This window comes from Strigops habroptila, chromosome Z (genome assembly GCF_004027225.2).
Source record: "Strigops habroptila isolate Jane chromosome Z, bStrHab1.2.pri, whole genome shotgun sequence".
In the NCBI taxonomy this organism is placed as follows: Eukaryota; Metazoa; Chordata; class Aves; order Psittaciformes; family Psittacidae; genus Strigops; species Strigops habroptila.
The window spans coordinates 29,176,805-29,191,101 of record NC_044302.2 but is presented as its reverse complement, the minus strand read 5'-3'; the positions used below and the strand labels follow the sequence as shown (position 1 = coordinate 29,191,101).

Here is a 14,297-nt window from a genome sequence, read left to right as displayed (position 1 = left end):
AAATTAGATACTGTTGTGCATCAGCTTTTAATCTTCATTAAGCCATTATATGTGATGAAATAATGCAACATAAAAAAATAAATGTTAGAAATCCTCTCTTCAGAGAGTTGCTGTGTGCAGGTTGGATGAACAGTAGTCAACTTCCCCCTCAGGATATTGTCAGATGGAAGCATTTCGCTGTAAAATGTTTGCAGCTGGCGATGTCATAAAAAATGATAAAGGTCCTATCATGTCAAATCTGAGCCAAGTAGGGGCTTTCTGTGTGCTTTGCTTCCTTTTTTGGTTGACGTCCCGAAATACTTTGTTTCTGCAATGCGTTAAAGTCCCTGAGGCTACAAGGAAATGATTTTAAAAGAATGACTCTTTGGGAGGATCTCTCTGGAAAGACTTTTATTTCAGCATGTATGCAATAAAAAGAGTTAACCCTTGAAAGAATAATGGAGTAAGGGTTGTCATCTATGCAAAGTCATGGGCTAGCTTTTACTCTTAGGACAGGAGCAAATGAACAAGCCACTGTGAGGTAAGGCAAAGTGTAAATATCAGTAGCTCCCCTGTATGCATGCTTTTGGCCAGCAATAGATACGAAGTAGCTCACCATCATTCACTCAGAGTGGTCTTCCTCCTATGAAGTAAAACCCCATAGCTCTTAAAGTTCATCTGCCATCTGAAATATCAAAACAGTTTCTGAAGAAGGTCAACAACTTGGTGGCTATAACAAATGGAGAGAATAAGTCAGAGAGAAGTGAATTAAATTTGTCCAAACAGAAAAGGGCTCCATCAGCAGCCTAGGATATTGATGCAAACTATTTTTTTTAGCTTGTATTAATCAATCCTGTTACAAATCAGATAAGGTTCATGTATTTCAGGTATTGCATGCATTGTATTGTTAAATAACAATATCTGCTTCCAATTTTGTTATTCCACTGTTGTGATTCCTCCTCTCCCTCTCTCTCCTTGTTTTCTAGCTAAAGCAGAAAAAACCACCATGATAAAGGGATCCCTCTCTGGAACTTCAGTCCTGCCATGCCTCTTTTCAACCACACCCACCATATCCTCCAGCTACGCAGCTGAGTATCTTCGAATCAAATGGTCAAAGGTTGAACTGGATAAAAGTGGAAAAGACGCAAAAGAAACCACAGTTCTGGTGGCCCAGAATGGCAACATCAAAATAGGTCAAAGCTACAAAGACAGAGTGTCTGTTCCGACCCATTCAGAGGAGACCGGTGATGCTTCACTGACTTTCTCTAAGCTGCGTGCAAGTGATGCAGGAGTGTATCGCTGTGATGTTATGTATGGAGTTGAAGACACTCAAGGCATTGTATCACTGGCTGTTGAGGGTAAGGATTTATCTATCTCATTCATGATTCCAGTAAAAACAATAAAAGTTAGTAATTAAACATATAACTAGGAACGTCAAGCACAAAGGAAGAGTTTCTTTTGTCCAAGTAATAAAGCTTGGATAGATAGGAGGAAACCCATGTAGCAGAAGCTGCAGGAAAACAAGTAGGGAGGTGGCTGCTTATGTTCTTCCAAGAGTTTGCTTGCCACTGCTATAAGGAAATAGCCTCCAAAACTCTGAGGGCATGAAGCGTACATGTAAAGAGATAGAAGAGGCAAGACTGTCAAAAGCACGTAAGTGGCAAAAGTTGCGTCTGCGCTATAGGTGTTTCTCTCCTGCTTATACAACACATGAAGTACAGTGTGGAGACTGCTTCAGAGCCTGGTGCTGTATAGCCCTGTCAGTCTGGCGCTGAGCCTGAGCTAACAAACTGTGCTGAAAGGCAGGACATATTAACAAGGACTCTGTGACATGTAAATGCCAATTCTGGACCCAAATTACTCTCTGTGCTTAGAACAACACAGTGCTGTGTGGATGTACCAGCTTGCCTGAGCCTTAGTTTGGACTCTGTCTTGCACTCCTTTGCATTTAGGTGTTTTTTGAAAGTTCAGTATTTACTCAAGTGACTGAATCCCAAAACAAACATTAATTGCTGTTAGAAATTATGGATTTGGCTATGGTTTTTTTTTTGTGAGCTTAATACTGCATTGTTCTTCCAATATGCTTAACCTAACTTGAGCAGTCTTTTGGCATTGATTCAACGAAAGGTTGTGAAGGTGTGGTCTTAATTTCGAAATACAATAAATTAGTGTAACCATTAATGTCTCTATAACTTCATAAACTCTTTAGTCCTGGAAAAGCAAAAGAAATCCTGGTTTGAACATTACTTTTCAGTAACTAGTGTACCTGGCATTCCTTACTCCTTTTCAAGTGCTCCCTTGACTGCACATACACACACACATATATATATATATGTCTCCAGGATCAGCAAATGTTTACTGCAATAAAATATGTGATGATTTATGGCAATACTTTGGCTTCTGTAGTTAGTGCTTCTGCAAAACATTGAAATGAAATGAGCTAATCAGATAATTTTTTTTTTTTTAATTGAAAGAAAATTTCACACACTCCATTTTCTTTCTGCAATTGTTCTTTTCAGGAGGGGAAAAAAGCCAGATCTTGACCAAAATGAAAAAGAGCTTTGTTAGATTGCAATTTGTGCACTCCATTTTCTGCATTAAGTAAATAAGTGCCATTTGTCAGACTCATAAGGATTTCATGTGAATGTTGCTGCTCAGATCTTCTGCCCTTATTTCAGTAAGGCTTTATGTATTTATGTGATTACAGCTTCTACTTAAAACCAAAACCACCACCACCACCAAGTCCCAAACATACTTTATTTTCATTATTTTGTCTTGATGAATCTACACCCAACTGTCATAACAGTTGGAGAGACCTACACTCTCTGTAACCTAAAGAGTTGAGGGCCAGCACAGTTCAGCACTGCGCTTTGGTCAGCTCTCCCAGGTGGAGCTGGTGCTTGCAGGGCGACCCATGAAGTGCTGCTAAAATTATCACCAGTTTTGCTAGTCTGCACATTTTTTGTTCATCACAAGTGAAACATAAAATGCATTTGTGTAGCACTCTCTTGAGGACTGAGAAAGCATGTTGCTTTAGCTTTTCAGTCAATTGAAAGTATGCATTTAAAGTGGCAACTCTGGCTCAGGTAATACTTGCTTGATCACACAGCTTAATTCTAGAGTGAAGCAGAATCGCCTTATTAAAGATAGGAAGCTTCTGCAAAATTCTCCTGTGTGGGGCAATTTAGGTATGAGAAGAAATTTTACTAGTGCTTTAGAAAGCAACATTCACTTGTTTCTTTAAGTGCCAACATTGTTCTGTGCATTAAGCCTAATTTAATAAACTTCTTAAAAATGGCCAAATGAAGTAGGCCAAATTTTGTCTGCAATATTCTCATGAAGCAAGTGAAACTGCTCTTTTGTTATCATAATAACTTTACAGGCTTTGTATGCTCGGGTTTTTTTTTGTGTAGTTTGAAAGCAATGCAGGACTTGAGTTCTAGATATTGTCAGTATTTCCATTTCTTTCCATGGTTATTCCCTCACTTGAAACTTTCAAACAAAAAGTACATTTCAGCATTAATGAAGCCTAGTAGATAAGTTTAGACAGCTGTTTCTTTTTCACATCAACCATTGCAAATAAGAGAATAAACAAGCTAACTTGAATAAGAAAAAAAAAAATACTGTAATTATTATTTCTATCCTTTCATTTAGATATGCTAGGAATACAAAAGTGCTACTCAACCCAGTGTGCATCAAATGGCTGTATTTTACCAGTGATGGAATGTATTGTGAATGAAAAATCGTATTTCTAAGTATCATTTTCTCTGTAGCATGTTTTTTCCCAGGTTAAGCTGTACAAGCTGAGCAGTGGGTATTAGTCATTGAAAGTAAACAGTAAATCTTTTAATGCCTTTTTTTTGGCCTGAGTCTCAAGACCAAGACTGTCCACAGAAGATGTGTATAACTGTGTATCTATTTTTCTTTGTGTAGCTATCACAACAGATAAATTTGATAATTTGTATGTAAATATCCAGCTAATTTGCTATTTTTACATGTCAGATGAACTTCTGAAGTTCAGAAAAGTCAGATTTATATATTATTAACAACAGTGTAAATACTAGCTTTACCAAGAACATGGAATGTAAATACAAAACTGCTGCCTTTGACCATGGCAAACCCGTATTTCAGTGCTTTGACTCAGTGCTTCAGCACTGAATCCTACCTTGCCATAACTATAATCAACTGTTGCCTAATTTATGCTCCTCAGAGATTAGGCCAAAACCAAAATCATGTCTGTATCATTTCAGACAAAATGTCTGTCTGTCCCAGTGTCTTGTTCCAATGAAAGCAGCCATAGATGATACCAAAGGGCAAACAAAACCATTTTTCCTATGTATTGTAATGTTTTTAGAGACTTGTCACCCATGAACTTCCTGAAGCAGAGGTTTTATGTTAGACCACAGCTGGATAAGATAGTTATTATTCTCAAGGAAGATGTGTATGTTTAATCACCTACATTGCCTTTGTCTCTACATCGCATATTTCTACTACGTCCTTTTTTTTTGGCGGGTAAAATCTTTCTAAAGAATGGCAGGATCATGGAAACTGCCATAATTCTATGCTTTTCCTTTGATTATGGGCACACCCTGTGCTAACCACTTGGGTATCAACAGCTGCTTATATTCTGTTCATGAGGAGATCAGAGGCATCACCAGAACACTGTGGCTTAACATGGTATCTTGTATCTGCTGAGCAGTGCTAACCTGTGTGTGCACTGTTAGCTTGCGATAGAGGTGAAATAATTTGATTTTAACACTGTTTAAACTGCTGAGCCTAAACCTAAGGCTGAACTGTCTAGTTTTCACTGGGGGTTTGTGTTTGTGTTACTAACTGGGTGACTCAGTTGTGTGTTCAGTCCTGGGGATCTAATCTGGGAAAAGTCATAGCAATGTAGGCCTAGATGGACGTGCTGGGTCACTTATTCTAGTTACTTCGGTTTTGCAAGTAACCATGTTACATACTGTGCAACATGCCTTTATTAATCCTGAAATCAAGCCAGAGTACCCATTCACACAGGTTATCAGGTGCTTTGCATATTTCACCTCTAAGATCAGTGCGGTTAGATTGAACTAATATGATACTATTTTCATTTTACAGCTGGTGAAAGTGTAAAAAAGACAAAAGAAACACTTAACTGTAGCCCAAACAGGAAGTTTTGGGGCAGCCAGATGCCTGCCCCACTCATTAATCACAACCACAGTGCTGGTCCTTGAGGCAGGGGACAGGACCAGTGCAGACAGGTCTACAGGCTCGTGTAGAGGCTGTTTCATCACACTAGATACCTCCTTTCCTGTTACTAATCATGGGAAGTGCTTTCCTTACACCCTGGTTGCTGTTGTAATTGCATCGACCTCAGGAATATTTTACATTCAAACCAGATCTAACAGTATTGCAGTGTTATATGCTTTGACTTCTTACAAGAAGAGAAATATGCAGAACAGGTCATTCATACTCATTTTTCCTTCTGTGTGTTGTCTTCTCTGCACAAACCTCTGAAATTTTCCCTTTTCCTCAGAACCAGCTTCTCCTTTATCAGTTCTTGTAATTTCACCATTCTTACAGTGTTTTGAGTGTTTTATTCTGATCCTTCTGGATGTTACTAAACCCACAAGTCATACTGTCTCATGTTAGGAGTCCTTGGCCTCACAGTTTTTGAATGCTGAATGGTCTAGTGGGAGGTGTCCCTGCCCATGGCATAGGGGTTGGAACTGGATGATATTAAGGTCCTTTCCAACCTAAACCATTCTATGATTTTGTCTTTATTCTTAGTAAGTAATTTCCTTACCACTGTGTCTTGAAAATGTCAGGTCTCAGGAGACTTCAGGTACTTGAGAGATGGTTTTCCCTTCTCAGTAGTTAACACTTCCTTTCCACCTTAAGCTGCTTTTGGGCACTACTGGATTTTCACTGTTGGGTTTTCATTGTATCCCAGTAGAAACATTTGGGAACAAGGTGGAGGTTGATGACCTTTTGAAGATCATCCCCAAGTGTTTGCTTGCCTGTTAATAATTTACCAAGTGCAGTTTCACAGTCTTGAATGCCAGGTCTGAAATCAGGAAACCTGAAGTGAGAGTGGGATTTTTTTCACCTTTGACAATTTAAGGTCACCTCCCTAGCCTAAGCTGAACGCACAGGCTGATGCTACCTTCAGCTCCTCTGATGAAAATCATGGGTTAAATGTGCTCTCTGCCAATCCATACCCCTGGTCACCAGTTAGAGAGGTTTAGATCACTAGTTTAGACTAGACTTCTAACCTTCAGTCAAAGCAAACTTTGGTGAACACTAGAAAGGATTTTATAAAAGTATTGCTATTGTCCACGTTTATTCTCTCTCTCTACTTATAAAAAGGTCTACTTCTATAAAATAGTTTTGAGGTACCTTGTGAAAAGCTGACCTAGAAATGCAAGGTAACAATGCTCTTCATTCTGCAACATAATTGAGTGTTAAATGAAATTCTCGTTTTCTGTGCTGCTATGATATTGGACAATAAAAAATAGCATGTATGACCAAGCGTAATCAAAATGAAAAAAAATCTGAACCACTCATTTTAGCTGATTTTTTGTTATGCTTCTTGTAGATGACTTAATTTAAAGGGATCAAAGTAGCAAATGGGATGCCTCCTGTTTTGCTGCTTTTTTTTTCATATCTTGCGGGTGAATATATTTTAAAGAGCACTTTATCCTTTTCTTACTGTTCTTTTGGGAGATCACTGTTAACATGCGTCACATTTTGGTAGTTTGTATTTGGCTTTGTTGCAAACCTGAGAGGCTATTTTAGTCTTTTTCTTTTTTTTAAAGACAATAAAGAAAATCCTAGACTTAAAATAGTGACCTAGTTAATGGAAACAAGCAGCAATTAGGGAAGCAGAGTAGATGGTAATTCATGTTTTCATTTTTATGCAAGCTCTTCTTTCTTACAGGCATTATAATGATAATAAATGAAAGTTGTTGGCAATGTGGGAAGCTGCCACTCACTTGTGCTGTTAGCCCTGAGAGATTGTGTGTTGACAACCTAATCGATTTGTTCTCTCTACAGCCAGGACTCCCCTTCATTATATCTGAAGTACTGCATTTGAAGAGATGCTTTTATTTAATCTTTTAGATTTATCTCTCCTGAAACCTTGTTGCCTCTTGATGCTGAACTTCTGTACTTCTTTGCTAACAAAATTAACATGGGCTGATGCATTTTTAAGCCCATGTTTTACTCTCCTGCATCATAGATCCCAAGGAGTCTCTGACTTTTGTAGCTGGGAAAGAGAGAGCACAATGGGTAGAGCCATCAAAGGGTGGGAGAGGGAAATTACTTCTGGGCGAGAAAGTCCCAGTGTCTATGTGCGATGCACAGAAACAGGGAAATGTGTCCCTCATAGAATCACAGAACAATTTGGTTGGAAGGGACCTAGTCCCTTCCCTTCTAGTCCAACCCCACTGCAATGAGCAGGGACGTCTTCAACTAGATCAGGTTGCCCAGAACCACATCCAGACTGGCCTTAAATGTCTCATGTCAGCTAACGGACAGGCTTCTGCATCAGGCTAGATGGAGGACCTTCTGTCCATGCAGCACATGGCATGGCTTCACGTGCAGGATGTTAGAGCAAAGGCCAGTGCTAATGGCTAAACTGGTTTTATGTTGTTGCCAACCCCAAGTATGGAGGCAGTTCTGAGAGACTGTGTATTTTTATGTTTCTTTTTTTTTTTAAGTGATTTTAATTTATGTAGCCTTGGCCTCAGTGAACACTTGTGTGACTTAGTATGTTGCTGTGCAGAGGCAACGGGCTGGGGCAGGTGGTCCTGCTGAATATTCAGAGATTAATATAGATGTAGTAAAGAAGTCATTCTCCTGAGAAAAATACATATAAATCTCAATATTAATCATTTTTCTTATCTGGATCAACTTTGCCAGAGGAGCTTGCATACACCTGCACGCAGCTGCATTGCTCTGTGAGGGTGAACACAAAGATTTTGCATGGAGGAGCGTCATGTGAGTTGATCTCTGTCCCTGGAGAGCAGGAGGACTGGGGCTGGCAGAGGACAGGGGTAGGTATGCACTTTCTCTCCCCACTAGGAGAAGTTCCCTGAGGGGTTTGGCAAGAGAGCTCCTGCCGATGCAAAGCAAGCCTGTTCTTCTCAGGTTGCCAAAGCCCAAAGCAGCGGTCAGAGATAGGTGCAAAACCTCAAATGAGGGACACAAATGAACTATTCATGCAGGAAGCTGAAAATGCTGCCCTCTTGCTTCCTTTCATACAGTCCTCAGTCCTGTAAACTCTATTTTGGCATGTATTTGTAATGTAAATTGTCTTCTGTATTCAACGGGAGGAGGATCATCAAACTGTGTAGTAGCTTTGGCAGTGGGTTGGGGGTTATTTCATGGGTCTGCACGACAGTAGCTAAGGCTTGAACATAAAAATTATCAGAATAACAACCACAACCAACATAGTATTTTCTCTTTAGATTTTCTCTGCTGTGTGAGAAAACTTCTGAAATTCAGGCTTTACACCAAGAATGTATGTTGCAGCAGTGTGAGCTCATTAGTGAAATAACTAGTGTTATTTCTCTATAACTGTAATTTATTAGCCATACCAGGAGCCCTTCCCTGCAGTTCCATGACATTTTGCTGCATGATACCCTGGCAAGTAATAAAGCAAAGTTGCAATCCAAAGGTTGTGAAACCACAGAAACAGGAAACCCTAGTTTGTTAAAAGTGAAATACTTTGCTTTCATTTTCTGGTCTAAGTAAATGATTAAAAGACATTCTCTTTTGCTCTGACAGAAGTGAATTTTGGACGCTACAAACTACTTTTCTGTTAGTGCTATTTCTTGCAGAGGCTGTTACTCCTTCCTGTAATTACATTGACTTTGTTTGCCAGCTGTTCAGAGACAACATTATACTGTTGTAGTCTGTTTTCCAGTTGCTTTATTTGTTTCTAGTACAGCTCCTTTCTTGCCTTTTTATTCAGAGAGGAAATAGACAAAGGGGAAAAAAAAAACCTTTACAAATGTTTTAAAGTGCAAAAACTTGGACAATGGATTTTGCCCCTCTCTCTCTCTCTAACTGAAACAATGAAAGTCCTGCACTTTAATCTTCTTAGCCCCGGGGGGTCTTCTAATTATTGCAGCTGTTGCACAGGCTTATACATACTGATGTCCTCCTTCCCATTCATCTTGGAGGCTCTTTTATGTCGATTAGCTCCTCACTGGAAATGGAAAAGCCTTCAACTCTTAAGAATAGGTGAAGTTTACCTTTTGGATCAGAGCTAGGAGAACAAAGCATTCTCCAAGTTCCTTTCCAGGATTTACAAATGACCAAAGGCTATTCTCAGCACTGCAAAAGCTACTTTAAATTGCCGGTGACATTAACTCTTTAGTCTTGCCTTACTGAACTATCACAGGGATCCCAAACATACACCAGCAAGGAAATGCAGTGGTTGCTTCCAATGTGGAAGAAGAGAGGTGAGATAGCCATTTGTGGAGAATGCACTCATATATTAAAGTAGTAGGAAGCTTTAAAGAAAAATACAAGTTCGGAGAAATATGTTGCCATCTCCTACTAATTTAATTAATCTTTTTGTGGTTGTACTGAGAAACTGTGCCCTTGTGCCAAGCTGAAGCCCTATAACATCAGTTAAGCAATCTCACAACAACAACAAAAAAGCAAATAGTCTAATGTAAAATACATTTTATTTAAGATTAAAATCACAAATGAAATCAACAAATTGCTTCACACACTTGAGGATTTGACCATGAGATAGTGCTAAATATTGTATTCTACAGAAACACCAATGCTACCAAAAAATGTTTAAGATGTTTGTATATTTTCAACAATAACATGTAGTAAAGCCTAATGCCCAGCTTGTGATTATTATTATAGGTTCATACTTACGATTCAGGGTAGATGTTTCATCTGCTTCTGCTGTAAGCCCTGTAAAGTTTGCACATTTCTTATTTCTGGACCCAGAACACCAAGCAGGTCACCTGAACTCATGTTTTTATTTACTACTGTACCACTGAATATAATAATGCTCATTCATAGCAGCAGATAACTTGCTAATGGTGGCAACCAATGTTACTAAATTCTGTATATGTCCAACATATACCACATGTCCAACTTGTATGTTCAACAGACATGTTGGACATGTGGTCGGGGACTGTATTGTTTAGGGCACACAAAGCCAAAATATGTGTGTAAGCACACACATGCATATAAATATACATATATATGTGTATAAATAAGGTTTTGCACATCTTAATATAGTGTAAATGGTATGTAAATTTGCCCTAACCATGCAATGGAGGATGTCTTTTAACAGAGAAAGTGCAAGGATATAGGAGCTAGTAAAGCTGTCTCTCTGATATTCCCTTTCAGTCCTGCCTGGTACAGATAGTCCACATTAACAAGAAAATGTGCTTGAGGCTGTGCTTTAGCACTGAGGCTGTCTGGAGCAGTGTGGCCTCTATCCATGCTGTTATGCTCCTTTGCCTCCCAGCACACATGAAGATGCCCACTGGAAGCTGTCCCTGGTCTTTGCTTGTTCCTGAAGTTTGCCCACTAATTGTTTAGAAGGGTGTTATGAGGCCTGGGCCAAATAATAAAGTGAACTAAATTAACAATTTAACAGTCCTGATGACTGAATTTCAGGCACCTGGGATATTTAATTTAGCCATATTTAACATAGCTGTAATTTTTCAGGGTGTATTCTTCACTTGCCACTGTTGCTAAACAATGGTTGGGTCCGTTTGAAGCTAAAATTACATCATTCTTGGAAGAAGAACCACTTGTGATGGGTTCTGTCAGGAGTCTGAAAAGGCATTTTATGGGGATATTAGTGGTCTGTAAACTTCCAGCTAGAGGCTGCAGCTAGTGTGTGACTCCATATTAAATAAGGAAACATAAGGATTCCCCATGTTTCCTCTTCCAGTTCCTGTTTCTCTTTCAGTAGATTTGATTAAATAAATGACAATTGAGGTCTACCTGTGATTAGTTTTTGGATAATGTATTCTATTCTAATTTCAGAAACTTTCTTAGTGAATCATGACAAGAACAAAAATTTGTGTTTTCAATTTATTGCCCATATCCATACCTTTGACAATTGGCAAAATACTACTGAATTTGCGTGCATGAGAAAAAGTAGTTATAATTATGTCAGAAGCCCTTGAATCAACATTTTATTAAGTAAGTTACCTGTATGTCTGTTTACTTGTAAATTAGCAGACTTCTTCCATCTTTCAACAACACCCTAATAACAAAGACTTGTTATGTTGCTACAATGCCACCATTTTCCCAAGCTGTATTACAGTATGTTATTTCCTCATCATTAAGTACTCTAATAAAATCAGCAGAGAAAATCAACACTTTATAGTTTATTTTTCTTGCTTTGTAACCATTCTGTGCAGTGCCATTACGTTCTGTAATGTTTTATGGTGCGGCAATGTTTCTGAAGCATTTAGAGTGCAATAAATGAGGTTGAAGGTTATTTTTTAAAGATCATCAGGGAACATCCTTTTGATGCTAAACTTTAAAAGACACAACAGAGGATGAGTGATTTTGCAAGGTGGAATATTTGTTTTGTGCCACTTCGGAGTCGGTGCCCTTTATGGTTTTAGGTGTGCATGTGCAGCTCTTGCTGAATTCATTAGGAATTATGCACATATAGAAAACAGAATGCGGCTTCTAGGCAGATCCTGTCTTAACCAAAACCATCTTAACTCTAAGCATCCTGCTCTAAATGTCTGATGTGCTCAAGTAACTTCTGAAATTGTCGAGATTCTTTACAGTACCAGAAAGGCCCCAAATAAAAACAAGCTTTGTTTTGTCTGTATCGTTTGTAGTGTTTGGAGGAAAAGATGGCGATGAAAAATGGACCTACAACAGCCATGTATTTATAAATGTTATATTTGTAGTAGGCTTTGATGCATAGGAGCAGGTATCAGGGACATCACCGATTAACAAATCGGCATCAAAAAGTACAATTATTTCAGTATCCAGTTTAGTTGCATGTCTCAGTGCAGCTAGCAGACCTCAAGCACTCAGGGATCCTCCATTCCCTGTTGGCACTCCTGCATGCAGTTACAGCAGATGGCTACTTTGGAAAGCCTATTTTTATGCCCACTTTTTCTGAGGTCTAGATGGATGTGTCATATAGGCTAATAAGCCAACATGCCAGGTAGCACTGTTGGCATAAGCAGCCTTGCCTGCAGTGCAATTAGCTGACCAGCACTTGGAACTGGAGGTGTCTGGGTAACTGTGTGAGGACATTGACAGATTTTAGTATTCATTCTCCCTTTTAATCACCATTTTATGTAATACAGCAGTGAAAATACATATATGGTTTAATAATCGTTTTTGTACATGTAGGGTCAGTATAATTTCACCCACTATTAATAACATACGGTGTTATAGAATTACTGGTAGCAGCCACAAGAGGGAGGGACATCACTTATATGATAACATATCTCTTAGCTTTTTGCTGTTTTTATTCTACCCATCTGTTTTCAGCATTGTAACAATTCCTAGGTAAAGTTACGGTATGATAATGGTTGCAGAAACAATGCAAAATGCATCCCTTAATGTAAGGGTTTTGCCTTTTCAGGTGTTGTATTTCACTATCGTGCAGCAACCAGCAGGTATACTCTGAATTTTACGCTAGCTCAGCAGACTTGTCTGGACAATGGTGCTGTCATAGCAAGCCCAGAACAACTGAAAGCAGCCTACGAAGATGGATTTGAACAATGTGATGCTGGCTGGTTGTCTGACCAGACTGTTAGGTGAGACATTTAAAAGGCTACTTGACACAGTTTCTCAAAATTAATATGCTTAGCCTGTACAGACTTAAGGTGCTGAATTATCATAACAAATACGAGTATGTTGCATTTCAGGTACCCAATTAGACATCCAAGAATCGGCTGCTTTGGAGATAAAATGGGAAAGAAAGGAGTCAGAACATATGGACGCCGTTTTCCTAATGAAACTTATGATGTGTACTGCTATGTTGAACGCATGGAAGGTAAGATAGGTCCATATTTACTATGCACTCCAAAATTTAAAAATGACTAGACATTCTAATGTGTCAAAGAAATAAGTTCTGTGTAAAGTAAGATTTTGGCTGTTTTGAATCTGAAGAGAATTGCTGAATGAAGTGAACCTATAGTTTGTGGTCTAGAGGCCTTGATTAAAGGCAAATGCGGAGTCTACAAAAAGACAGCCAGGTTTAAAGCTGCTATAGTAAGTGCAGCAGATGTCACAAAAGTTTCTGGTGAAGCATCTTATTTTCTGAATGTTATAATAGAATTTTCAAAGAAACACATTTAAAGTTTGAGAAACTATATATACTATATATATCAAGATGGATATAGTACTTGTGCTAACTGTATTATAGTTCATCAAGTATGTAATTAAAGTTTTTATGTGTCCATGGTATAAAATTAGACAGATATTTAATTGCAATCCAAATTTAATAATATCTCATTAAGAAGGGGGCATCTCAGCATTTAAAAGAAACAAGCAAGCAAGAACTTTCCAGTGAGGAATCTGGATCTTCTTTAGTAAGTCTTTGCAAAAGCTGCTAATTAAATGGTTATAATGCAGAAGAGTGATTACGATTCTGCCACATGGTGACCTTGAATCATGGATCATATTGTGAACCACACGGTACCTTGTGATCCATGGTTAGGGTGTGTGATCAGTTTGATGGTAAGAAGAAATATATGGTGATATTTTCTGTGATTGGGCAATTCTAGCATGCACAAATCTCTGTATTACATGTGTGATGTTGTAATTGTTTCTTAGAATCTCTCTTCTGGAGGTGAATTTAACTGTATCTTTTCAGTGAGCCTATAGAGATGTTCCAGACACCAGATACCCTTACGCTTAGACATTACTGTAACTAGTTAAATATGTATACTTAAAATATAAATTATAGAAATAGCTTTTCCAGTGCCATAGGTTTATTTTCTTTTTTTTATTGGCTTTGTGCTGGTTATGCACTTGGGAGCTTCATTCTAGTACAGAAACACTTTGCAACCGGGACCAAAGTAAGTCTTCCATTTACTGCCATGGTCTGAGCGTGTGACACTACTTCTGTTTTGAAGATTTTATTTCATACCAATTTTACTGTTCCTTTCTAAAATAATGTTATAGTTCCTAATCTTTTGGGCTGATCTTTGACTGATATGCATTTAGTTTAATGCTCTTGAAGTCAGCAGAACCATAAACCAATCATGGCTCTGAGCAAGCCTGCCTTTGTATGTATACATATTTGTAAGGAACAATTGCAAAATTAAAGTGATTGTTGGTTGGTTGTATTTTGTCTTAGAGCAGAA

At 38.5% G+C, this 14,297-nt stretch overlaps 1 protein-coding gene across 2 annotated transcripts in view; it reads left to right on the top strand.

The window, feature by feature from the left end:
* Positions 1-14,297, top strand: part of VCAN (versican) — a 108,617-nt gene that overhangs the window by 15,549 nt on the left and 78,771 nt on the right. For both annotated transcript variants that reach the window (XM_030512325.1, XM_030512326.1), the window contains exons 3-5: positions 966-1,337; positions 12,569-12,743; positions 12,855-12,982. In XM_030512325.1, coding sequence (XP_030368185.1) covers positions 966-1,337; positions 12,569-12,743; positions 12,855-12,982 — 675 coding nt within the window. The remainder of the gene's footprint in view (positions 1-965; positions 1,338-12,568; positions 12,744-12,854; positions 12,983-14,297) is intronic.